The sequence below is a fragment of the Podarcis muralis genome, chromosome 7, assembly GCF_964188315.1.
Source record: "Podarcis muralis chromosome 7, rPodMur119.hap1.1, whole genome shotgun sequence".
NCBI classification, from domain to species: domain Eukaryota; kingdom Metazoa; phylum Chordata; class Lepidosauria; order Squamata; family Lacertidae; genus Podarcis; species Podarcis muralis.
This window is the reverse complement of record NC_135661.1, coordinates 54,315,380-54,342,587: the sequence shown is the minus strand read 5'-3', so window position 1 is coordinate 54,342,587 and position 27,208 is coordinate 54,315,380. Positions and strand designations below refer to the sequence as shown.

Genomic DNA, 27,208 nt, shown 5'->3' with positions numbered 1-27,208 from the left:
TTTACTTTTAAAACTTTTATTCAATAATATATAATTATCTTAATATAGAACTGTCCATCATGCCACAGGCCCACCCTCCTCCCCCAGCCCACAAAACAGGAGCCAGGTGGTCAGAACACCATACACTGGGCTGGGTTCAGGGAAGTCACCTGAGCCAACAGCGGTTTCGCATACCCTTCACATTTCCCATGCTTTCTTGGTCAGGAAGAGGTCAACAGGAAGTCAAAGACAGAAGTTAAGGTTTGTGTTTTTATATGCTGTTCGATCCCATCAGCTGCCGCCACTGCTGCAGTCCTTGCTCCCGTAACCTGCCACTCGGATGACGACATCTGGAAGCTGCACACCACCATCTCTGTACACAAGCAGATTAAAACGTTTGATTTGGTTCTTGTTCTGCTTATGGAAAATTGGGAGAACAGCACCAGACAGACCTAGGGAAGAGACGGGAAGCAAGCATCAAACGCAAAGCTGGAGCTTGGAGGCACTGCGCAGCCAGAACGGTTAGCACAAGGAACAAGAGCCAGAGGCAACTGTTTACATTTATGGCCAAAGGCCTGTTGGGTCAAACACTGCTGCATTCCAACGGCAGGCTTCAACACTGTGGAGCCAACCCGTCTTGACAGGAGCTCCCAATCTGAGAAGCAACTATGCCTCTCCAAGAACTGTGCCAAGGCACTGACATGGTATAGTCATGAGCCTGAATACGAGATGACTTTTATTATTACTTATTAAATTTGTATACCACCCTTCATCTGTAGATCTCCGGGCAGTTCACAGCATAAAAATACAAGATAAACATACAAAACGCATAATAGAACAAGAACAAAATAAACCACTAACAACCCCACCCCACGCCCTTGAGGAACAGCAAGCAAAAGAAAGGAAAATGTCAGAGGAAAATAAATGTTCAGATTAGCATTCCACCACTGCATCCATGATAGAGCAGAAAGCACCTCCACCATCTTTGTTTCTGAAGATTAGTCCACCTATTCGAGACGGAAGGCTATGAAGCGATGAAGACTTCTCTTTCACGTAAATCCCTTCCCCCAGCACAGAGCATGCCTCAATGCATCTCTCCTTCTGCTGGATTTTCCATTCCCACTTGTTACATCCTCCAGCCACAGGCTGAAGACAGGGCTTTATAGGCTCAGATTCTGCCAAAGCCAAGCAGATATGAAAGACACAGCATTCAGTTGCCTGGAACTCTAACCCGGGAGAGTTCCTGCCCCACCTTATGACCCAGCAAAACCAGAAATATGCAGAAGAGTAGCTATACAAATGCAGCTCATTTAGGGGAGGGGTGTAGCTTGGTGGTAGAGAATCTGCTTTGCAGGCCCAAGGCCCCATGTTCAGTATCCAGCACCTACAGGTAGCTCTGGGGAAGACTTCATATGTGAAACCCTGGAGAGCCACTGTGGTGGCTGATGCTCATTGGGATGGTTAGGGTGAAAGGCAGGGAGACCAGCAATAATAAGTGGAGCCAGAGCCAATGACCACGGCAGATTGAGGTTGCTAAAGCAGTGCCCATTCACCCTAATGCATCTGCCTCCACTTAGCATAGACAACACCAAGCAAGATGGACAGTTGTTCTGTATAAGGTAGTTTCCTACATTCCTATGTTATGCAACTGGTTGCAGAATGCCAGTTGCTAGAAACTGCAGGAGGGAAGAGTACTGTTGTACTCATTCCCTGCTTGCAGGCTTCCCACAGGCATCTGGTTGACCACTGTGAGAACAGGATGCTGGCCTAGATGGGCCACTGACCTTATCCAGCAGAGTTCTACTTATGCTTATTCTTGTTCCCTGGCTCAGCAGACTAAGGGAAGTACATACCATAAGAGCACTCAAGTGGCACGCTTGTCCAAAAATGGCTGGCTGCCGCAGGAGGAGTAACAAGCATGCACGCAAAGCTCAATAATCGGAAGCAAAGGTCCTCGTGGCCACACCACTCCTGGGATATGCATGCCTGAACTCACAACATTAAGAAATGCCACAGACCTGGTTTGTAATGAGAAATGCTTGCCAAGCACATCACTCCCTAACATGCTCGTTCCGGGCCAGCAGTTCCCATGCCAGTGTCTGGGAGGCTGCCAAGCAGCTAATAGATTCTGCTACAAAAATAAGGCAACCCCAGTTCAAATCTCACCTCCAACAGTGGCCTTAGGGAGGCCACTCTTCTTCAGCCTCAACCCTGCAATATGAGGATGAGGATGATGATGATAATAATAATAATAATAATAACCTACTCTACAAAGTTGTTGTTTAGGGTTACAAGTTAATGTTTTAAAAGCTTCACGTATGTATGAAAGTGCTACTTTTTTTAAAAAAATTATTATTATTATTATTATTATTATTATTATTATTATTATTATTATTACCACCACTACTACTACTGTTATAGTACCACCACATTGTGCAAAAAGACTCCATCACAGTCTCCAAGGGGCAGTGGGGTGGATCCTTACCCCCATTTGTCAAAGGCAGAGGAAATTTTGTATTCATGTTGGAAGCCTTTGGATCAAGAACTGAGAAGATGCATCAGGTACTTCAATAAAAATGATTCTATCTTTCAGTAAGTTTTGATGGTACTTTGACAGAACTCAGCTACACATTGCTGCAAGGACCGGCAGTATGGCTCCCCACCCCCAAATTCTACATTCAATCTAACATTTAATTATGCAAGAATGTCTTACATCTTGTGTGCATTTTGAACAATGGCTTTTCTTAAAAGTAAAGCAAGAGTAAATTGGGGGCCATGAAAACCACATAGACAAATTCAGATTAAGATAATAGAAGGCAGAGATGCTGACCTGCTTTCTTAAACATTTTGCATTGAAGTAAAGAGTGCTCTGTTCTGAATATTTAAAAATATATATTAATCCATGCACTTACTTCTTGATATTTAGCCAGAGCTCGCTAGTCAATGTTCTAAAAAAGAACTAATTGCAGAATTGCAACAAAACTTTATTTTTTCTTGAAAGGACAGCGAGGTGAGAAAAGATGTATGGGTGAAGCAGAAGTAAGCAATGGTTAGGAGAAGAGTGATTAGAGGTCGCAAGGAAGAGTCCATCATTTTAAGATTCTGCTCGGCATAAACGTCCTCTGAAAGTGGTCAACAAAGTGATCAGAAATAAAAGGTCCAAGAGGGACATCAAAACTGGGATGCAAAGCAGAGAGCAAACCCTGCACTCAAAGCCAGCCAGTGAGTTGGGACCTGAACACAGGTCTTTCACATCCAAGGCTCTACTTAAGCTACCGAGCTTTAAGGGTAGAGATTAACAAGAGGGCGTTCCTCCTATGCCCCCAAAATTGTACCTCAACCCCCAAATCAGATCTTTCCTTCCAAGGAATTCCCAGAGACTAGACGGAGGACAACACAAGTTTGTACACAGAGAGATTTATTGGTTCCAGTGAATTGTACAAATGGATCTGACCTGATATCAATGCTAACATGTCGTTATGGGGATGTGGAATGTAAACAGATGCTTCAAATAGAAACAATCTAACCTTCTTACTTAAAATTAAATATTTGACAATGTAACAGAAAGAAAAAAAATCTGCATTTCGGCATGGCGACAATTTTTTTTGTGTGGATTTAGGTATATGAAGTCACCAGAATCACACAATATAATTCCCCCAAAAGGTGGGGTTGAACTATGGGGCTCATGACGAGACCCAATGGAAAAACAAAAGGAGCATCTTACACACCATTCCCCCAAAGCAGAGGATTCTACCCCAACAATTCCAACACTGGGCTGGGCATGTAAAAATGCTTATACGGATCTGAACCCTTGGCAGATTGTTGCACACCAATTCTGAACAGCCCCTCCGTGGCTGGCTTCCAAAATTCCCCACTGGTCTCCTTGCCCAAACACTTCCTCTTTGCCTCTTCCACATAGTCAAAGCAGCTGTAATCAACACAATTCTGAATTTTGCACAGTGATGGGAATGACCAGGTTGGCTTTTCTAGCGATAATAACATGCCTCGCCAGAGGAAGCTCTCCTTCTGTCTCAAAGAATGACCTTTCCTCCAACTAAGGCAGGCACTTCCCCAGAGGGAATGGAAGGGGGAGGAAGTAGGATTCTCCCCAATGGCTACCTGCTTTGAATGTACTTTTGACCGACTCAAAACCATTTCCAAGACTTGCTGGTTTTAAAACAGGAAAATGAGGGCCAGGGTGAGACCTGGAGAGAGCAGAGGTGAAACCCACCACTTACAGGCTTTAATTTGCTTATGACTTAAGTAGAATCTGACCCCACAGGAGCTTGCCTCTATGGGGTGCATATGCTACATTCCAGTGTGTGTGGGAGGGGAGAAATTGAAATGTTGCCCAACGGAAGAACAGAGAAAATGGTAGGCTGGGAAAGGTAGAGTACGAAACTGCAGAATCAACCCAGAGCCAGTCGTGCAGACCGTGGGGGTACAGCCGCTTATCCAAGTAAATCTTGCACAACTGTTTGGATCAGTAACACAGAGAGAAAGTTTGGGTAGCCGTAAGTGCTGGAGAGAGAGGGAGGCTAAGCCCTAACCCCCTTCAAGACGAGGCTTGCTGCAGAGCATACAGGGGTTTGGTTCATCCCTTCCCATGGTGACTGAAGGGTGTGTTTGTATTTGTAAACCTCTGGAATTACCCGTCGTTCCCCCAAACTTCATCGTGCTGCTGTGAGGCCACTGGAGAGCACAGGGCTGTCGGAGCTGGGCTGGGCCTGCTCCTTCACAACTGGATCTGTAGGAGAAAAGGGGGAGCGGTTACCAGCATGACTTGAAATCCCAGAACTTTTTCATTTTGAGAGGTACAAACATTTCGGAATGCAGCTACACTGAGTCCTTTTAAAATATTTTCTATTTTCCAAAACTGAGGTTACGTCCTTAAATTCCAAGAAAGTTCTCCTACTTCTGCAGAATATTATATGCATTGTTTTCTAGAATTACTCCCCCTTGCTCATGTAATCAAACATTTTTGCAATGGCGAACAGCTTTTATATAAACAAGTGCCTAATTGAACAGTTCTCCTGCTCCACCAAAATACTCACAGAAATAGGGGTGCTCCATAGCTTCTTTGGCTGTCAACCTCTGTTGATGGTCATATCGTAGGAGTTTGTCCAGAAGATCCAAGACTTCGGGACTGACCAGGTGTCTGTTTTCACTATGGATAAAGTTCTCCCAACGTTTCCGTGAATGCCTGTAAGCAAAGTAGAGAAGCCTGAAGATTTCCAAATGAAGAGATCCAATGGAGGAACTCAGAAAGAAGCTGCACTGCATTTCATATATTTGACACAGGGACATTTTGGCCCATCAGTGGCTTTCACTTCCCATTATCAGCAACCTAATCAAGTAAATGTACTTGCAGGGTGCATTTTAAATCTGTTTTGTGAGGGTTCCCCCCCCCCTTTTCCTTTTTTTTTAAAATGTTACCAAAATACAATAAATCCCATGGGTTGAAAAATCCATTTCCAGTAGGGAAGAAGAAAAGGCCCTATACGTCATGCTTAGTGTCCCCACCTTGGGCACCACCAGGAAACAAACACGCCACAGTAAACTTACTGTCCCAAGATATCATTGAAGTGGGGGTCCAGTTCTATGTGGTACTTCTTCAGATAACCATATAATTCATCTGTACCCAGAACCTTTGCAATGCGAACCAACTGAAATGAAAGAATAGATGTGTTGAACTGGAAAGAGGAGAGCAAGCAAAACTACACCCGCTCTGCAGCTCCACCGGGACAAAGCTAGCTCAAGAGCTGCCAATGCAAGGGTGATGGGTAGGAGCAGGGCAGAGGCAAGGGGCACCTCGTGGCTGAATGAACCAGCTGTGCAAGCAGGCTTGAGACGGTACACGACTTTGGCATGCAGGAGGAGTGTCTCCATTTTGTATCTTCTCTCTCTGTCTCAGACATATCACCAAAGTCGTCTTGCTAGTTAAAATAAGCTATTTCCACCCAAAGGGGGAATGTGGACAGGCTGCAGCTCAGCACATGCTTGGAATGGACAAGGCCCCAGTTTCTGTCCCTGCCATGACCACTGAAAAGGATCTCAGGCAAAAGGCCAGGCAAAGATTTAAGACTCATAGAATTGTCCTGGAAAGCTAATGCTAGTCAGAGCAGACAAGACTTGGGCTAGACAGACCAAGAAAAGGCAGCTTTCTATGTCCCATGTCAGCTGCCATCCTTTCAATGATGTAAAAGCTGGAAAAACCTTTCAGACAAGTTACTTGAGGGTACTGAAGATCACAGTAAGATGGTTGTCAAACAAGTTCCAGCTTATTTTGAGCAGTTACTGTGGTTTTGCATTTTACATGCAAAATCTGTGGAGTTTATTTCCATAAATTTTGCATGTTAAAAGGCCAAAGCACGATAACATATAGGCCCTATAAGAATAATTAAGGCAAGAGTCAGATTCCCCAGGTTAAAATAAAATGGGCCTTGAACACCTTTTTACTTGAATGATTTGAATAAAATTATATGAGTTTGTGCCATACATACGTGGCTGGATAGAGGTATTTTATTTTTGACAGCTCAAAGGGTAAATTTGAATTCTTATTTGCTGAATGCTGATCAATGTAGAGTAGTTCTGGTTAAGATGTTTCGTATTTCTAGTTATTGCACTCATGTATTTCCACATTGTATTTGCATTTTTCTCCTCTTGAACTCAGCCTCATTGATGGAGACTATTTTTATATTTTAAAGTTTATTCTGACATGGTTATTGGCATTCTCAAAATATTAGTGTATTTACAATTGGTAACACACACTGAAACACTAGAGAACAGGCCTTGGTGCAAACTCCAAACCTACAGCACAGGAAGCTAGCAGAGGCCCAATGTCAGCTCAAGGGAACCCCTTGGCCTCTGCTTCAGAATTGTGCATGTCCCTTGTACAGGGGCGGAAGAAAACTAGCACAGCTCTGGCTGTACTAATAAGAATCCTCCACATGGGCGCAGGTTAGCTACAGAATCATATCCCAATGCAAATGACTTTCCTCCTAGTCTTATCATACTTTAGTGCCAGCAAAAAAGGGACCATGGTGGAGGTTTACCAAATGAAGAAGAAACAAGCAAGAAAGGTCTCCTCTGACCCTTTCCTATTTGAATAATCACAAGGGTAGTTTACAGCCATGAAGCTTGAAGATGCAACTCTTGGGATTCTATTAATTGCCCAAACAAGAGTGACCCTAAAGTAGGGCTTCTGCACACATTTTGTTGCATCCACTCTGGGTCAGCTGCCAATAGTCAGGTCCTACATGACAGTGAAGACTGGCTGCAGGTGTCCCCCTGGCCACCTGTGCAGTGGGAAAAGGTAAACACTGCAACCAGGCATCCATAAGTGAAGAAGCACCCCCCCCAGCCACCCTAAAAATTTAGTGCTTTGGTCTCCTGATGGTGCAGCCAGCCTCAAGGTAGAAATGCAAGGTTTAGCATAAGCTTTCAAAATAAGCACTTCTAATTTGAGAAAGCTTAAGAACATCTTACAAACAGGGACATCCTTTTGCCACCAAAGACTAGATATCCTGATCCATGCCATGATAGCTGTGGAAAGAGAGAGGGGCATGTTCAACAACTAGCTTCCTTTTGCAAGTTGTTCTATGCCGTAATTTCTCACCTGGTCATAGTTGTCTTGACCATGGAAGAAAGGTTCTTTTCGGAAGATCATGCTGGCCAGCATACAGCCTAAGCTCCACATGTCTAAGCTATAGTCGTACATCTGGGGTGGGGGAGGGAGGAGAAAAGAGGAAAAGAGCAGAAAAAGAAATGAATTGGGGCAGGTTGAGCATTCAGGTTTCTGCAGACATGTCTACCTCTAGAAGTGCAACTGCAACCTGGATTTTGAAAACAGAGTTACTTAAAAGCTATATATTAGCCTTGAACATTATACAAGAGTATGGTTCCAATATCTGAAAGGGAACTGTTTTAAAATTAATATTTAGTGCAAGCCAAAATGCAGAGTACCCTTACTTTTATTTCTGGACTGCAGAGAACTGGTCCTGTCTAAAGTAGTTAACACCATCTGTTCCCAAGAAATGTTCAGATTCACTTGATCAAAGGTATATTGTCAGCACTCAAGAAAGGCCCAGTCTGGTCATTTCCTATTACTGGTTCTGTTCCAGTGCCACATACCTCCAACTAATTTTTTTACCTTGTGGTTTTCTCTTTCTTACTTCTATCCTGTAATCAATTATCTGTCCTTCTGTTTTGAGGTTCAGGAAGGAAGCTCTATCTGCAGAGCAATCCTCCCTCCATGTGCATGGGCTGCCCATTAATGAGGCTGAAGAGACACAAAGCACTTCTTTTCTAAGTAAGAATCTGCTAAAACGAATCTCTCTGCCCTATAACATTTCCCCCCACTGACTATTAAGCCTGATTGCAATGACTCTTTTTGCTTCCTGCTCACAGAGTCCTACAGCATCAGCCCTGAAGGCACCTTTGGCAGTCATTCATCCCCAATGCCTAGTTGTGAGAAGGGGAGAGCATGTGCCATGACTCTGTCACCTCCTTTCAAGCATGCTGGCCTCCTGTGTCACTTAGCAATGAATTAGGTGAAAAGATAATCCTAACTGAGAACAAAAATCGTATCAGGAAGTACATGGGTGAGGTGAAAAGCAGGAATTAGGCCTCCAAGCCTGTATCCCATCTTATTGTTTATGCTGAGGCATATTAACAAGAAAGAGGAAGGGACAATGGGTCTTTTTCACATTCCCAGGCTCAAATTCGATGAGCCCATTGAGTTCTAGCATGGATGCAGCCACTGAGAATTTCTCTCCACGTTGCCCTTCATTTCTTACCAGAAGTCACCCTTAACTGGTTTGCTGGCAGATGCTGATCTTTGCTGACCCCTCCCTGGGGAGGTGAAGGGGGTAGTAGCACTAGTAGTTACCAGCACTTCAGACTAAGGAACAAAATCTTACTTGGTAGTCCACGAGGAGCTCTGGCCCTTTGAAGTACCTCGAGGCCACACGGACGTTGTATTCCTGAGCTGGATGGTAGAATTCTGCCAAGCCCCAGTCTATGAGCCGCAACTATGAACATACAAGGCAGTAAGTCAGCCAAGGAGCCTGCTTAACACTTTGGTCAAATGGCGCTTGCACAGCTGCTAGCCAGGATGGTGCTCAGCTCCTATCATCTGCTGGACTCTGTAAAATTAGCTCTGCTGTACTGGTCAGATTGTGTATTACTGGATGACTCACTTACTAATCATAAGTCACCAGACTCCTAAAAGGAAAGCGAACTGACTGCCAGAAAACAGGGACCAGCTGCATGCACCTGTGGGAGAGCACAGCTAAGCCGGAAGGAGGCCCCAGTCAACATTAATGCACAAGGACAGCTGCAAGGGCAAGAACCTCTTGCAGAGGATACAACTGGTGCTCCCAAGCACAAGCCGGGCTTCCTGCCTCATGCTCACAAACCCTGGAAAGGTGCAGGGGCATCGCTGTCTAGATTATCTGATGCACAGAAAGTGCCAAACAAAGGTATTTTCTCCATCCATTCCCCACTCTCAGAGAGCAAAGTGAGGAGTGCAAAAGTTGACTGTGTTAGATATTTGTGCAGCAGGCGGGCTGGAGGAATCCAAGGCTGCCTGGTTTTCATGCAGCATCAGAGAAGACCAAGAGAGTGCAGGAGGAAATAGTCAGGAAGGCCTGGAGAGGAAATGCAGGGGCCCAAAGAAAGCCTGGCTGTTCACTGAGTGCATGTGAAAATCAGGGGTTGGTTATGGAGGCTGAAGAGAAAAAGGGGCTGCTTTGCTCTCTTGGACCCATCATTTTTAGAGCCTTCTGATGTGGTGCATTACTAACAGCACTCTAGCTGTAGCTGCCATCTTACATACAGAAGGGCTTCTCCCTATTCCCCTTCAGCCACCTAGTCAAACTGAGCTTAGGAGATATCTCAAAACCACCTACTTTCATATGCATTCACCTGGCCTTTAACATTGGCATCAGAAACCCTTCTCTGTGTTCCATCCCTACACAGCTCTGTGTAGCTAGGCAGGTGGGTACAAGAGATGGGTTTTCGCAGTAGTTGCACCTAGATTATGTAACAGCCTCCCACTGGAGATCTGCCATGCTCCTGCTGTCTATTTTTAAATGGCTCGTGATTTTTTTCATTCCAGCTATCTTTTAACATCTGATGTACTGCTTTTATGAATTTGCTTTTGTCTGTTGCTCTTAAATAAAAACAGTTGTTATACTGTTGCTGTAACTACTTTTTTCAGTTTGTGATCTTGTAAGCAATTGTTTTATTATGTAAGCCGCTTTGACTAAGAAAAACAGGAAATGAACAAAAAAAGCTAAACAGAAGCCAAAGCCAGTGATAATATTCCTTTAGAATATATAGTAAAAGATCTTACTTACACCCACATTTTCAAAAGAGGGAATGGCTAAGAATCAAGACACAGGCAAAACTGGGGAGGTAATCAGTAAAGAATTTGGGTCACCCCTAGCAGCAGCTTAAACCATGAATTCTGATAGATCTTTGAAGCACCTGGTGATGGAGGCCTCCCTGCAAGACACCAGACTGGGGAATAGGGCAGAGACCCAACTCAGCAACAAGAACTCAGCACAAGGGTCCTTCTTCTGATGCCTTTCTGTGCCTTTACCTTTTTCTGTTGGTGGTCTATCATGACGTTATGAGGTTTGACATCTCTGTGCATGATTCCCATGCTGTGACAGTAATCCAAGGCCTGCCAGAGACATGTAGACGTTAACACCCAACACAAGGAAAATTAACAACAAAAACATCTCAAATTGTAATTCACCTGTATGAAAGACTTTACGATTTGAAAATAGAGATACTGAATGTACTCGTTACTTATGCCAAACCTAAATTAAAACATTAAAAAAGACACACAAGGAAAATTAAACCTTTCCACTGATGAAATTATAGCAGCTGAATGTATCTGTGCTATGTGCCAGTTTCTCTCCCCAGCAAGGATGCCACACTGCCATGTAGAAGAAGTTATCCAAGAGTTTTGTTAGTCCTCCCAAAAGCCTAAATCTAAGCACAGATCTTGGAAAGAACCAAGCCCATCAAATAGGGCAAGCAACCTTTCCTCCTGGAATCTTAACAATGAGATAGCCAAGCCTGCCAAGGCTTTGAAAAAAGGATATTCATGTTTTCACATGGGGCCGTGATGTGGGTCTCTAGTTAGAAACCCCTTTCCAGGTTAAAAGCTGCAGTACTGCCTAGTTGCACAGCAAGAACAAGATGGCCCAGGACTCACTCTTTCTCTCCAGGCTACTGCACTTTTGGTGGCAGCTGCTTTGCCCTCTGCTGCTCATCCCAGTTGGGTTCAAAAATATGTCAAGGCCAGGGCAAAGGTGGTGCCTGTTTCCAGCATGTCACCAGCACCTGTGGCTTTACAAGAAAAATTTGTCTGTCCTTCATGTTGGAAACAAGTAAAGACATTTCCTTCTTCTGAGCTTCTAGTTAATGCATGTGTTATTTTAAACCACATGAGGGTACTGTTTGTCTAGCAATCTAGCCAGCACTTCCTTGTAGCCTTTCTGCTCAAATCAACTCTATTATTTTGTTTCTTTCTCTCCAAACTTATTGAGACAATATCTTCTGTTTTCTCTCCTTAATCTCTTCTGCAAATAAATCCTACAAAGACAAATCTGCTCCTGCATGAATAAAGCCTTTGAACTCCAGAAATTATAAGGGGCCATTTCAATCTAATTCAACCAAACGGCAAGTTGTTCTAACACTTTGAAACGGCAAAATTTATTTAGACACTTCTTTACATTTGAGAGCCGTTAAAGAAATGATATGATGGTAGAAGATAAAGGCGGCAGCAGAAACTAGTAGAGACGAACTTGGGAGTCATTTTCAGTGCACAGGGACCAAAAAGTCAGAAAGCAAAATCCACTGACTCCTGAGGACCTCTGAAGAATAACTAAGAGCCAGGTGTATGCTCTGTTTTCCAAGGTTGTCTCTTGCTGTGTGACTGACTGATTTCTTATCTTCCTCTGACTTGCCTACCCTTCTCTACAGAGAAAGAAGGGGGTTTAGGGATGGGAATGAATTTTCTGCATATCCACAGAGACACCTCACACCTTTAAATTATTCCAAGAGGTAATCAGGGCCCAAGAAGTCCCAGAGGACTTTGGAGGTATTCTGGAGCTGTGACCAAGACATAATGTTGCCCACAAAAAAGTGTTCAAGTATGGGAGCAGTGCTGTTCTTCCCTTTCCCAAATAATAAAAAAATCCTGCAGGTATTCATTGTACCCAACCCCACTTGACAAAATTCAAACCAAGGGTGACCTTTCAAATTTCCCATGAATACTCACCTTGAGCAATTCATACATATAAAACCGAATATCAAAGTCTGTCAGGATCTGATACAGTTGCTGAAATCAATTTGAGAACAGAAAATTGCAAAAATCAGTGTTGTGCTTTTCCTGTCATTCTTACACCTCCGCCCCCACCTTGCAGTGCCCCCTCACTGTGTTCCACACTCTGTAGAACCTCTTTTACACTCAAGGGCAGGTCAAGAGACAGAGCTGCAAGATCTCTGAAGCAGAAGACAGACAAACCTCGGAGAAGCGTTAAAGGATCCTGGCAAGCATTAGAGCAAGGAAAGGGAATCTCTGCCCCCCTGGGCCTATTTCGTCCCACCTCTCCATTTCCCCCAAACCACACCCACTTGTCCAACAAGCTGATGTCACTGGGTGATGCCAGCTGATGGGCAGGGTTCAGCCTGCAGGCAAATGCCTCACCCCATGGATCAACTCAGCATGCCACCAGCTTCTTTACCAGCGTCTTTGGGGAGAAAGTATGAAGAAGGGCAAAAGAGCCTTGCCTCCCCCACCTTCAATCAAGTCCAACTGAGCAACAGCCTCTCCGAGGCCATGGCTGGGAAGGGAGAAGAGGTGGGTTTTTTTGGTGATGAGGTGAATTATTTTTTGTAAGTTATGTGGCTTTGTTGCTCAATTTGATCCTTTTACATTTTTTTTTGTGTGTTATATTTTATGCATTGTAACTTGCTGTTACTTTTATCATATTTTAGTGATGATTTATTGTTGATAGTGAATTTGTTTAATTATTGTTTGCTGATATTTTGATGGTTAATTTTATTGTGCACTATTATATGCTAATGGATTACAGAATATTACTTTATTTGGTATAAGTTGTTTATTTTAAAGTCATACCTTTTATTATGACTTTTTTGTTAAAAGATATGTGATCTTTGCTATATATTTTGTTGTTTCTTCAGCATGTAAACCACCTTGTGCATAGCAATATAGAAAGTCAGTGTACAAATTAAAAGTGAAATGAAATGACAGGAGTTGGACTCCTCAACATCTGGAGGGCACTATGATGACACAAGATGATTCTGAACCTTCACCTTGCACACTAATATTTCTTAGCTACACCTAGGTCTAGACTAAGAATTGGGATCAGCACAGCTCAGCCACATGAGCACACTGCCAGTTAGACAAGGAACTCCAGGTCTCCACCTCAGAGAAAGCATACCTGTCTCTGCTTCTGGCATTGTTGCGTTAAATGCATGAGCATTCTGTAGTTGACCTTCTTTGTAAGGCTTTATTTTGAATTTTTTAAGATAATATTTTAGAGTCCTCTTAATTATGCTGCTTTGAATGTATACTTTATGGTTAACTTCTTTCTGTAATGTTTTGTTCTAGATTGTTTTATTTGGTGTTTTAATCTGGGTTGTAAACTGCTTTGAAAACTTTTTATTAAAAATATAAAGTGGTATAGAAATGAAATGAACTGAACAACAACATCCTCCACAGATTCTCAGTTTCATTGGGTTTCTGAAATGCTCACTATGGCTCATATTGGCATTTGCTGCTTCAGATTCCAACTCTCCTCCAAAAGTCCAATTTTCTGTGTAACTTTTCCTTTGATTCTTTGGTCCCTTTAAACTCCTGCCATGTTTCTACAAGTTCGCTGTCAAATTCTATCACCACATTTTGAGACCTAGATATTTAGGCTATCACCCATAGATGAGGCAAACCAAATGCTTCCAATTTACTGACTGCTTTCCTTAAAAAAACACACACCAAAAAATAGCTTTAAAATTGCATAATCATTGTGATTTTAAATGCCAGTAACCTGGTTCCACTGTATTCAAGTAGAGACTGTCACTTTTGTAGAACCTAGTCTCAAATTTCCCCCTGATGCTCAACAAATCTGGACATTTCCTCCCAACTCTACTCTCGTATCCAGCTTTTTCCCACTGTAAAAATCAGGCCCCACTTTCCTCATCAACAAGACTACAGTAAACAGAGTATCATAGCAGGGAGATTAGCATGGAATTACATGCTGCAGGGCAACAGTTGCTATATTGAGACAGAGTATCAAGGAAATGCAGTAAACTTCTATTGCACCACTCCCTTTGAACATGGACCACAAAAACCACACGGAGAGACTGCTTGCTGATTGCAGTTAGTTTCTTACAAAGTGCCCATAAGACTGCACAATTCATTCTTCCGCAAGGATAAATTTTGTGTGTTTCAATAGATTCAACATTTCCTCTCCTAAGGCTTTCTGGAAAATCCATTATGTATAGAAAGGAAGAAAAACTCACCTTGAAATCTGTATTATTGATGTATTCAAACACTAGAGCTGGAGTCTTTGACTGCAAGAGAGAATATGTATGATATAACCACACCTTTCCTGTAAACTGCTTTCTTGATTATTCCAAGATTCTTCTGGATAATGCTCTCTCTGACCCCAAGACACAGAAATAAACCCTCCCTTATCTATCCAAAGAACTCAAAGGGTCATTTAAAGAGCTTATTGTTAAAAACAGAAACTAATGTGCAGATGCCTAAACAATAAAAATCCCAACATGAGACCTGTTCCACCTGCAGTAAACACACACTTGAACTGTAAAACCTGTGTGAGGAGCTAAGCTTCCTGTATGACCCACTTCTGAAGATAACCCCAATTATTCCAGTGCTCCTGACACATACTAGGACCTACCACTGGATCCTTGACCGTGTCGATCAGTTTAATGATGTTTGTTCCACCTCGCAGGTTCTCCAGAATCTTAACTTCTCGTTTTATCTTCTTTTTCTTCACTGGCTTAAATACACAAAGAGAGATTAGAAGTGAGATTTCTTTCAACGTTAAATTTTTACCTGAACACACAAATGTACATCCTTGGATGGGAGGCAGGGGTGTGCCTACAAGCACCTCCCCTCATGCCCGGGTGCATATCACCAAAACTGCTCCACCCCCCCCACCCCACCCCCAGTATAGAAGGTCTGCAGGGGGCTTTTGTTCATTTCTGCTTAAATGAAAGCAGAACCTTCCATGTGGCTGAGGAGTCTTTGACAGTATAAGCAAAAGCCTTCCCTGCCAAATGTGGGGAAGATGAGGGACTGAGTGGATGGAGCACAGTTTCAGCCCATGCTGAATACACCTCATGGGGAAGTGGTTAGTACAGAAACGTCCGTTTCAGATTGGGAAAGGCCCGGAGCTCAAAGTATAGCCCAAAATGGCCCCAAGTGGCAAGCCAGGAGCAAGTAGTGGGGAGCAGCAGTGAATGCTAGGAATACAGTGCTGCAGTAGCAGTTGAGGCTCCTATGAGCTGCCTACCATTTCATTTAGTGGATTTCTCATAGGACAAGAATGGCAGTGCAGTGAGCCAATGAGACACCGCTTGGGTGGGTTGCTAGATCAATTAAAGCACCAAAGTAGGTCATTGCTCCTCTGTCCTCATTGGTCCAGGAACTTCAAAATGTGCTGTCTTATTGGTTCACCTTGCTGTCAACTCTCACCCTGGGGGAAATAATTTTAATTAAAATGGTGAGAAGCTCTTCAGAACCTCAGCTGCTAGCACAGCTTTATCCCTCCTAATGTGTACTGGCAGACAGCCACACCAGAGGACCATGAGGTGGGGTAAACACCCCTCCTCAAAGGTTAAAAAAGTGAGGAGCAGTAGGGAGGAGCACCAAGTGGCCAGTTTAGATTAGAAAGCACCCACCCCCAAAACCTGACCATATCTTGTCAATATTCCCATATCGGTGCAAAATTACTTCCTGCTTATGTCTAGAGAACTTTTTGTGCTGCAGGTAAGAGAAAAGAGGGTTGACTATCAGCTCCTTTGGAGTTTGCTGACAGCCTAAGCTGTATATTCTGTACTTATAATATTAATCAAAATTCTCATTTTATTATGAACCTGGAAAATTAAGCAGGTATTTGAAGTGTATACATTTAGTATGATTTCTTATCTGGCTACCCACTGGAAGGGGAAAAAATAGGCAAGTAACTGAAATTCTTGAAGTCACCACTTTTTTGATATGCTTACTATTATCAGCCTGGTAAATAAGCCAACCAATTTTCTTGCCTGCTGGGGGCTGGCAGAGGAGGGACAGAAAGATCTGCAAACCTTTCCTAGGACTGGAGAAGAGGTCTTCCTCTTCCAGAAGCCTGCTCACTTGCCTGGACCCAATTCCATGCAGCCTATGGCTTACAAGGCCAGTGCTTAAAAGCAAAGCTGTGCTACATACATGTTATTTTTTAGTATCAGTTTTCCAGTCTCGCATGGGACACTATAGAGAACCACCCTCCCGTCTGCTGACAGCACTTGCTACATTGCCTCTGAACATTTAGCAATCACGGTGGATAGAGGAGGTTTCTGCAAGAAAGCTGGGGTCAAGCAGGTGGCAGCAGTTTTGAGCTGGTGGCTTAAAAGGGCTGAGAGAAGTTGAAATACCATTTCTGTTTGTAGACACCAGTTACATTGTACACTTATGATCAATGCCTGCAAAGTTAACTAATAAACATTATCATCATCATCATGTAACCAAAGTCTGCAACTCTTCCCTGAAAGAAGTATACCATGAAATCCTGGGTATCCAGGAAACCCTATAAACCTCCTGAGCAGGATGAAAATAGAGACCAGTTAGGTGCACAACAGTATGCATTTGCTGTGCCCAAGAAGAAAAGCAATGAGCAGGCTCAGGGATTAACAAGTATAAGAAGTGTTGGGCCCCTGCAAAGAGGAATTTAGGGTTCTAGAAGGTGACAACACCAGGGCTAGCATGCAGTGTTTCCCTCTCCTTCAAATTCAAATCCAGAGGTTTCATACAAAAAGGACAAAAACAAGTAAAGACACTCATTGGTATTTTGTCACCATCAACCACCAATTTTCAGGAGAGGGATGGAGGCACAACCTGAAGATAAGCAAGTATATTTGCATCTAGGGTCTCTTTTGAAGCAGTTTTCTGCTGAGACCGCCTCTTCAATACTACAGTACTGCCTCGTGTAACAATTAACGGCATCTCAAAACTTAAAAAAGTTAGGAAACATTAAGATCCTTGAGTTGCCTTTACATTGTATTTTTCTTAATTGCTCAAAATGCTTCATGCCGGTATCCAAAATCCTTGCAACTACCTAAGATCAGAGATAACACTGGACTACTTACAGAACAGAGAGAGGGGCTGAGAGCAGGAGTTTGCCTCATGGCTAAGGTGACATTTGCAACCAGGCACTTCCTTGCTCAGTTCATTCTCTTAATGTACTACGCTTAGCATAAGCTGTACCTCACTTGTTAAACATACGGCCAGTCACCCGATAGCTGCAAAGTCTTCCACAAGAACTAAGACTAAGTCTTACCCATCCCCTAAACTGGACAGTAGTGCCAATCCATTCCAATCTTGCAATTTCTAGGGAAGCCAACATTTCCCTACCATTATCAGGTCAAATCAAGTGGGAAAGAAGCAACAAGCTTTTGATGCAGGACACAGGATCATGCAGAAGAGAAAGGGATGACGTCAAGACTGGATGGTACCAGAGTCACACAGGGCAATCTTAGTTTGGAGGATTCTTTCAGGGCATACTTTGACAGTCCCTCCCACTTTCAGTCTCTAGGGGACATTCTGGGCTCTGGTGAACAGGACAGCAGAAAGTTGTCAACAAGAAAGAGGTGATGTGCCCACAGGAAGTTTGTCATGGGTTTCACAGGAATTACTTAGCAAGCATTTCCTTGCACTGCCTGTTTCCATTACTAAAGCCATGCTTTTCAACCAGGAGTACTTCACAGTCTATCAAGTGGTACACGTACTGTCAGCTATGCTGGCTGGGGCAAATGGAAGTTGTAGTCCAAAGGATCTGAAGGACACCAGGTTAGTGAAGGCAGTCTTGAGGTGCGGGAGCAGAGACTTAATGTGTGTCTACCTCCTACATCTACCCTTTAAACAATTCTCACAAATGCTGCACCAGAACACACAATATTGGAACACCACAGAGAGAAAAACTGACCACCCAAAGAAGCAATCTGCTCAGACCAAGTTGAAAAAAATCACATCCTGGGACTTCTTTCCACACATCTCTTTATTTTCAGTATGGTAGCAGTGTGCCAATGCCAACCCAGATTCACCTAATGCAAACCATTGAAGCCACAATAAGTAGCCTATAAGCCACCACTGATGTGTGATGAATACTCCTGGAAAGCCTTACACTGAGGCTCACCATTTCAACTGTTGAAAGGACAACTGGGAGAAGTTTAAAGAGGATGCTGGGCCAACAGCAATGATCACAGGTGCTAGTTATGACCACAAGTCTAAATAAATAAGAGGCAATCTAAATAAATAAAAGTCTAAGCTGTCCTCTTGATAGGGAAACCCCACCCCATGCCACACACACCCCTAACTAGATAAGCCTTGATAATGTGGACATGAATTTTAAACATGCCAGTCATGAGAATTCACTTGCCCCCCCCCCCCCGGCAAAAAAAAGGTAATGTCAACCTTGCCAGATGTTAATTCCTGTGTCAACCGTGTGCTGTGCTATTTCAACACATGGAAACATGCTGTTCCTTCACAAAATGGTCCCAACGGCAATGCTACCTTTTAAAAACAGATGAGGAGAGTGATAACCGAATACCACTACCAGACACAAAGTTAAGAATGCAACACCTCAACATCGATTCCAGATATGAATATGCAATATGATATGAAAGACGCAAGGGGCTTAGATCAAGAACAGCCCATTACAGTGTTAGGGAAGATTTGTTGCCACAGCATTGCTCCCACCTCAGAAAACCATTCATATTCATCCAACAAAAACTCACCTTAAGAATTTTCACAACCACTCGTTCGTTGTTGGTGATGTTTATAGCCTCAAAGACTTCACTATATTTCCCCCGGCCGAGTTTCCGAACCAGTTGATAATCGTCTTGATTACTGCAGACAGTGAAGAGGAAAACAACTGAAAAGTGACTAGGCTGAAATGCTCTCCTGACCCCTCTGCTCCTAATACCCTGAAACTGAAGAATGAGGAGCAGGGCACATATTAACGTGCAGACCTTTCAAACCACTGAACAGGAACTATCCCACTTCTGAACACTCTTGCTCTCCATGGATTGCTACTGATGGTTATGAGGATGCTTAAACTTCAGCATTTCAGAATTCCACAGATCCAAGGGAAGGAGGAATGGTGCCTGCAACCTTTAAAAGTCCTCAACACTCATTATTCACCTGCCATCATCAGAAAAAAGATATGCCACCCACAGCAAGAGACCTCTTTCTCTGGAATGATAATCCTAATTTTTGTTACAGAATTGATGGAACTGTTCAGAACTAACAACTTCCAAGTCCAAAGTGAGAAAGACAGTCCCCACAATCCTCTTTGACAGACAACTTCTCTTTCCCCTGAACATCCTGACAATGAGGCTGGTATCAGCTGCAGGGGAAGAAACCCTCCTTCACTGTTCCACAGGCAGAGATTATACTATTAGCTTTTAGACATCCCAAGAGAGCATACACCCGAGACTTTCCAGCTTGGACCCTTTAGTGTTGTTTCATCATCTTGCCTGTATATCAGGGAGTGCTTAAAGCATATGAGTTGACTAGTGTGCTGAGTTATCCTGAGGACACATTAAGCTACATGTGCCAGATCAGTCGTATATTTACAAACTCCCACATACCCAATATCATGCTGACAAATTTACTCTAATTAGCCAGAAATGAAACCTCACCCCCCTTTCCAATTCTAGCAAAGCGACCTTGAGTGTATATTAGCATTGCCACTTGGCACATACGCATGCATGAAAAGGGGAAATCCAAAATTATTAGCATTCTTCCTAGGTATTTACCAGATTATAAAGTTAACACACATTACTGAAAGGTTATTGAAAGGCAGTCCAAACCCGCCCTGCTGGTTCCTGTATGACACAACCCAGTTGTCATCTAATTCCTTCTCACCCACTCCAGTTTGCCTGGCATGCCAACCCACTACATAACACTCTTGAAAGTTAATTCATTTCATCTTTATCACATTAATACAAAGAACCCAAACTTATTACCAAACCAATTATATCTGTCCTTCTACTCATCCACACTTAAAATTATAGCCTTGGGTTGGAAGGGAAGGTTTTTAGGCTTTTCAGCAAAACTACAAGGGCAAACTAAAATCTATAACATATTAAGAGGTCAGGTCTGCCACTCAAGACTAGAGCACACATTCATCTATTGGCTACCCCCTTGACTGCGGTCAATTATTCCAAGAATGAATGCCACTTATTTCATAATGGTGTTATTTGTTAGAAAGGAGTGACTAGCAGCCCCATGAAAGTGAGGGGCAAGCCTTGCTGCAGGATGGGAAAAGCTTTTCTCACAGGCCCCATGCTACAGCTACAGGTTTCTCTGAACAGAAACATAAGTAGCCATCAGTGGCAAAAACCACAACCTAGCAAGCAGCGTACTGGATGAAGACCAGGAAGACCAAGATTCAAGTCCTCTCACAGTGATGAGGTTCATTACATCATGTTAAGACAGTCACACTCAGCCTAACCTACCCCTCAGGAACTGATAAGAGAGGCAGCAACATTGAACTTACTCTGAAGTGCTGCCCAGGAGGACCTGGAGGGAGATATAAGTGTTCTTGAACCAACTGGCCACAGTGCTATCAAATTTAATATAACTGGGCAATTACCAAGGAAGTCCAACACAGTCCATTTGACTTCAGAAGAGGAAACCTCTAATAAAAAAGGAAGTTAAAAGAGAAAGTCAGGAGGGTCAAACCTCTGCAAAATGCTTGGGTCCCACCCTGCAACCACAATAACAGAAGCTAAGCAGTGAAGGTACCACCACAGCCAAGAGGATGTCAGCATGATTAATGAGTTGGGTCAAGAAAGCTATTCTAGGAAAGACTTCTTTCAATAAATGGAAGTCTTGTCCAAACAAAGGGGGCGGGGAGAACTCAAACCTTAGCAGAAGAAATGCCAACAACGTTAAGAGATACGAAGAAAGAATTTGAGGACACAACATAAAACACAGAGCGGTCAGAGAAATTTGTTTATCTCCTTTAAGGAGCGACGTGAAACCATCTTGCAGACAGATGGAAGTTGTCTGGAAAGTCAAGGTGTTGGGACAATTTACTTTGCTAACTACAGAAATATTTTAATATATTAGAAATAGAAAACTGGCTAAAGGCATTTGGACCTTTGGATAACAAGGGACTCAAAGGTGTGGAAAAGGAGGAAAAGGAGATGGCAGAGAAGCTGTATGGATTCTTTGCATCTGTCTCTGCAGTAGAATACATGGGGCAAATCCTGTGCCTAGAGAAACGTACTCAAGGAGTTTGAGGAACTGAGGCAAATAGTGATGACAAGAGTTCTTGGCTTTGTTGACAAGTTTCAGGTAGGTCGCCTTGTTTAGCCAAGTATGATTTTATTTAGAAGAATCACTGAACTTACTTTGCTTTTTTGTCTCTTCCTTATGCCCTTTAAACTTTTTTTCTTTTTTGCTTTCCCACTAGTATTAGTTGTAGCTTTTTGTGTTCTATTTTTTGTATAGTTCTTTTTCAGGGTGTTTTCTTTTGTCCTAATGTGCTTTTAATATGCACTGTACATGTTATATGAATAATTATTAACAAAAAATGGACAAATCAATCATTCCAGATAACAGCCGCCCAAGGTGGTACGAAAGCACTGACCTTCCAACAAAAATATTTAACTTGTCTCTAACATCAGCCTTCATACCAGAGGTCTGGAAAGTGGCCAATGTAACACCACTTTTTTAAGAAAAAGAAAAGGATCTAGGTGACATCAGGAAAATTATAGGCTGACTTGCTTGGTGTCTATTCCAGGAAAACTGGCGAGAAGCATTGCCAAGCATCTAGAAGAATTAAGTATTGCTAAAGTTGAATCAGCGTGGTTTCTGCAAGGTTTGGTCCTATTCTCATTAACATTTTAGAGTTATTAGAGAGTGTCACCTGCCATATATATATGAGTGAGCCAGTCAACACTGTGTTCCTCACCAAGTTATGTGATAAAAGAACAGGCAACTGGTTAAGGGACAGCAAGCCAAGAGAAAGAATAAAGGGATAGTTCTCCCAATAGAGAGGTAGAAAGTGGAGTCCTCTAAGGATCGGTACTAGGACCTAGGCGAAACTTTTTAACTTGTTTATAAATGACGTGGAGCTAGGGGTGAACTGTGAAGCAGCCACGTTTGCTGAGCGGCAGAGATGTGAAGGCCTGGTGGAGGGACTGAGAAAATTCAGAAAACGCACAGGGTTTCCCAACACCTTTTTCTTTTTCTCCCAACCCACCCCCCAATAAAAAATAAATATGAAATATTTTCCTTTACAATGCTGAATAAAATGTTTAAGACAAAGTCTTCATACATCTACTCCCTCAAAATTGTTTCTAAAAACTATGTAACAAGAAGACCTTTATGTAATACCATGTACTGTATCAGATCATTGTAATTTGTATGTACAGGTAACTCCCATGTGAGGGTTTGTCTATCCATGCATCATTTAAAGCCGGGAACCACCCAGCTTTGGGAAGGGTGTGTGAGGGGTCTGGCAGCATCTCAGAGTGCTGCCTTCCCAAAGCCCAGTGAGTGTTTGCCCAGCTTTGGGAAGGAGGCGGGAGGGCTCTGATAGGGACCTAGAGTCCTCCTGTGTCCTTCCCAAAGTCTAGTAAGGCAGAAGGGTGCTAGGACACTGTCAACGCCATTGCTCCTCTTTTGCAAAGGTTTGGGGAATTTTGTTGCCACCCAATTGATTCTAGTGAAAATCTGTTGGATTCATGATTTAAAGTCAGAAAAGTAAGTAATGATAGCACTGCTTCTGCATTTGACTAGATTACAAACAAGCAACAAACTTGGGACTTGATGTTGGAAATGCACCTTTAAATGTTGCAGAATACAGAACATATTCAGGCATTCAGTCCTCAAATGCAGTCTGTGATTCTGCCAAACTAATCCCTCTTGCAACATGGTGGCAAGCCTCTGACCCCTCATGCTTCTTATCTACTTCAGATTCCTTCAACTTCTACAGTGTATGAAAGAAACTGATCTGTTTGGAAATACTTACACCAAATCAATAAATAAACTGATCAAATAGATCAGCTTCTTTCAATCTGGGCAAAACTTGAGCAGTCCATGATAAATGTAACAAATATGTCTATAATGCCTAACAAAGGTTTGGCGAAAGAAAGAGAAAGAAATATGAAGACCCAGAACTTGGTAGTGATAGCTCAGAAATAAAGACTGAATAAATTTCATGTAGAATTTGTGTTGACTGGTCAGCTAAACCAGGTGAGGGTAGCCGATGGGTCACAAACCCTTGGTGAGTTAAGGACTTCCCTGCCTGTAAAGACAGGCTCCAGCTGATTGAAAGAATGAGACCAATGGTGGGTCCAACAGTCAAGAAGGCAGTTCCTGCACATGCTGTAGAGGAAAGTAAACCGCAGATGAGGCTCATCAACCTGAGAAGGTAGCTCATCTAGGAGAAGGAAAATTCTGATCCTAAACCTCTGCTGCCTTGCCTGATAGCTTCGGGATAATAAATTTTTATTTTTTTTTAGTAAACTCTACACAAATCGGGAGTGGAATCCCTAAGACAGCTGGATGGCACCTTCTAAGCTTCCTTCTGGGAACTTCTGCAGTCAAACTGGTGCCAAATGTATTGCTCAGCTTTCCTTTGGACCACTTCAGTGAGGCCAAGGGGAGGGGGCATGTGTCTTGTCAGCTGGGCAGCATGCGACCCCCATACACATTGCCCAGCCTTGTGTCCCGGGAAGGTTACTTCAGGGGTTTGACTTCACCCCTGGAGGCGCACTCCATTGTCTCTCCAGACAGACAGATGCCAACAGTTCACAGACTCTTGGGTCCCTCATTTTCTCAGTTCTTCTTATGGAAATGAGTGCTTTTTGTCCAATTTCATATTGGAGGACTGGAGGAGACACAATAATTTTCAGAATACCTAATTTCTTTTTTGCTTTACTATAATGTTGACTGTTTCTTCTGTTTTTATTATTTTTTGCTGGCTCCTCATAAACTGGTAAAACCAAAGAGATGCCAAAAAAATTTCTTACAGTTCAGCACCCTGTAGCTCCATTTGTAACTAAGATTTTAAAAAGTAAATCGAACCTATAATTATTGTCTGAATAAAGTGCATTTTAATATACAAAACATGGTAATTTTATAGTAAGCAAAGTTATATATAATATAGTTTATGTTACAAAAGTAACAAAATGACTTTTGAACTGTAAAGGATGCTTTTAAAATGGATTGCATATTTCACCCCAAATCCCCCCTCCATACCCCAACATTGTTTTTTCTATGGATTCACAATTTCTGGAAAGTTTACATCTGTAGCATTATTATCATTATCATCATTATTATCATCATTATTATCATCATCATGTCTATATCACCCTTCATCTGAGGATCACAGAATGGTTTGCAATATAAAAAAACACAAAAATAAATAACATAGTAAAAAACAAAAACAAAAACCTGACCCCCATAACAAATACTAATGGGGTCTGAACTGGTGCTGGATGAGCAGGAGTGAGATTATGGTATAGCATTGGATACCTCAGTGTGTTCCTAGCCCACAGAAACTGTGAAAAAAGTGAACTTCATATGAAAGATAATTATGAATGGGGTTTAAAGCAAAACAGTCAATAATATCATAATGTCATTGTACAAATCTTTGGCGCCACCATCTTTAGAACATTACAGTTCTGGTCACCTCACCCAAAAAAAGGATATTGTGGAACTGGAAAAACTTCAGAAAAAGCAACTATTACTCCCCTAAGAGGTGTCTTAGTTCAGAAAAAAGCAAAAAGAGGTGTAATAAATCATAAATGGTCCAGACTAGAGAAAGTGGATAGAGGGAAGGCTTTTTCCTTTCTCTCATCATACTAGAAAAACAGAGGTCATCCAATGAAGCTAAATATTGGTAGACTCAAGACAGCCAAAAGGTGGTACTTCTTCATACAACACATAGAATTAAGAAATTTGCTCCCAAAGATATAGCAATGGCCGCCAACGTAGATGGCTTTAAAAGGGTATTAGACAAATTCATGGAGGATAAAGCTTTCAATGCATCTGAATACCACTTGCTGGGAATCTCAAGTGGGGAAAGTGCTGTTGCACTCGGGTTTCCACAAGCCTCAGATTGACCACTGTGAGAAGAGAATGCTTGACTAGATGGGTCTTTGAGCTCTTCTTACATTCTTACAATTGCTGAGAGGGACAGGAGAAAATCATGTAAGCTGTTCCTGCTCTCATTAGGGTGAAGAGTGGAATTAATATGTAATAAAATAATTCATTTAATAAATTTATTATTGTTTCACAATAAATGTTATCCAAATTGGTTTTTGTGATTAAGTATCAAAGTTGTTAATTATAAAACTTTACAAAGTAACCGATTAACCAAATGCCCAACCCTACTTTTGCTTATTCATTTTTGAAAGGACAGAGGAACCAGCACAGCACATGTGCACATGCACACACGCCTAACACCACTACGTAAGAGCACAGCTTTGTGCCTGTTAATCAGGAATAACTAGCAACTCCTAAGCCCTACTTCTGAATCATGATTACACTTGTTAGAATCTCATTTTCACCCATAAAAATGCAATGAAGATGGGAAACAATCACCTTACTCTTAGTACAGTAGGGTGTTCAGGGTAACTGGAACTTGTGTGTGCACCTCAAACCTGTGAGGGCCTAGACTAGCCTTTCCGAACTATGTAGTTTTCTAGACATTTTGAAGTACTGTCACTTCAGGGCAACCTGCTTACTGAGCTTTCGCATCCTGATTTCCTTGCAAAATGTTTCTGGGATGGTTATATGATGTCTGTTATTTATTGAGCACTCATTCTGATCTGTTTGTGGGACCACTTATATGATGCCACAGTAAGCAACAGTTATCCTACACTTTCCAGGGCATTTCCCATCACTTCCCCTACCCTACCACAAAATGTGGGGCTTCTGTAGGGGGGGGGGGAGAGCCCAAGAGCACTAGCCCACTCTCATTGTACAATCCAAGTTTGAAGTATTAAGAGTGAATCCCAACAGCAACAACCTAGACCCGACCAGCAACTTCTATCATCGCTGCTAGTCATACTGGTCATACTACTAACTAGGGCTGGTGGGAGCTGTAATGCAAAATGTCTGGAGGACACTAATTTGCAGAAGGCTGAACCCAGGGGCGGGAAACCTGTGGCCAATTCTTGTGTCATTACTGACTACTGGCCATGCAGGCTGCTAAGATTTGGAGTCCAAAAACAACCTGGACTCTACACTGCAGGATCTCCATTCCTGATTTCACATTTTATCATTCTTTAATCCCTCTTAACACCGTTCCAGATCCCAGCCACTTTCTGATCCCATCTTTCCCAGCCCCATCTTTCTTCGGCACGAGGGACGGCACGCAAAGCAAGGCTGCAAATGATGGGCTGTCGGGCGGGTGCGCTAAACCCTGAACATGGGGAGCGACAGAGCGCAGTACGCGGAAAGCAGGCCCGGGAAGAAGCAAAGCAGGGCCTTTAAAGGGACGCCAGGCGGCCGAGCCCACTTCCAGCTGCGCTTTCCTCTGCCTCCCAAGGCGCCCTGGACACGCAGACTCGCCTTCGAGACGGGCCCTCCGGCTCTGCCCACCAGGCGGACGTCGAGGCGCCCCGAGGACCATGTGGGAAAGGGCGGCCCTTGCGCGGGGCCACAGACTGCCTAGCTGCGCCTCAAGCAGGCAGGAAGCCGGGAGGCCATGGCTGGCTGGCGAGGCCTCGGCGCCGAATAGCTCCATAGCGAGCGAGAGACCCCCAGCCCGCCCGCCCGCCGGTCTCTTTCCCGCCGCCTCCGGCCTTACCCCCAGGTGGGGACGTGCGCCTCGTAGTCCCAGTACTCGCGACTCCTCAAGCTGTTGACTTCGGCGTAGACGCGGGACCGGCTCCCGGCGGCCGGGCCGGGCATGGCGGGGGCGGGCGGCGACCGGCAGCGGGC

At 43.1% G+C, this 27,208-nt stretch overlaps 1 protein-coding gene across 2 annotated transcripts; it reads right to left on the bottom strand.

Moving 5' to 3' along the window:
- Positions 1-27,208, bottom strand: CSNK2A2 (casein kinase 2 alpha 2). Of its 2 annotated transcripts, XM_028739402.2 has the most exons (12): positions 27,075-27,208; positions 19,036-19,147; positions 14,940-15,041; positions 14,542-14,592; positions 12,278-12,337; positions 10,586-10,669; positions 8,901-9,011; positions 7,598-7,699; positions 5,545-5,645; positions 5,034-5,182; positions 4,632-4,726; positions 1-431 (listed from the first exon to the last, which is right to left on the bottom strand). In XM_028739402.2, exons 1-11 carry the CDS (start codon positions 27,176-27,178, stop codon positions 4,650-4,652), a joined length of 1,053 nt encoding a protein of 350 aa, XP_028595235.1. In that variant the 5' UTR covers positions 27,179-27,208; the 3' UTR covers positions 1-431; positions 4,632-4,649. The 2 variants fall into 2 exon arrangements, with proteins under 2 accessions (XP_028595235.1, XP_028595237.1); XM_028739404.2 differs by lacking the exon at positions 19,036-19,147 and having other exon boundaries at positions 27,075-27,205.

What these genes read in the sequence shown, in the direction of transcription:
- CSNK2A2 (XM_028739402.2), bottom strand. Translation starts at nt 27,178, where the DNA reads ATGCCCGGCCCGGCCGCCGGGAGCCGGTCCCGCGTCTACGCCGAAGTC. An exon ending in ACACGGTCAAGGATCCAGTG is followed by an intron (nt 14,593 to 14,939) that starts GTAGGTCCTAGT and finishes TCTCTCTTGCAG; the next exon opens with TCAAAGACTCCAGCTCTAGT. An exon ending in TATGGAGCACCCCTATTTCT is followed by an intron (nt 4,727 to 5,033) that starts GTGAGTATTTTG and finishes TTTCTCCTACAG; the next exon opens with ATCCAGTTGTGAAGGAGCAG.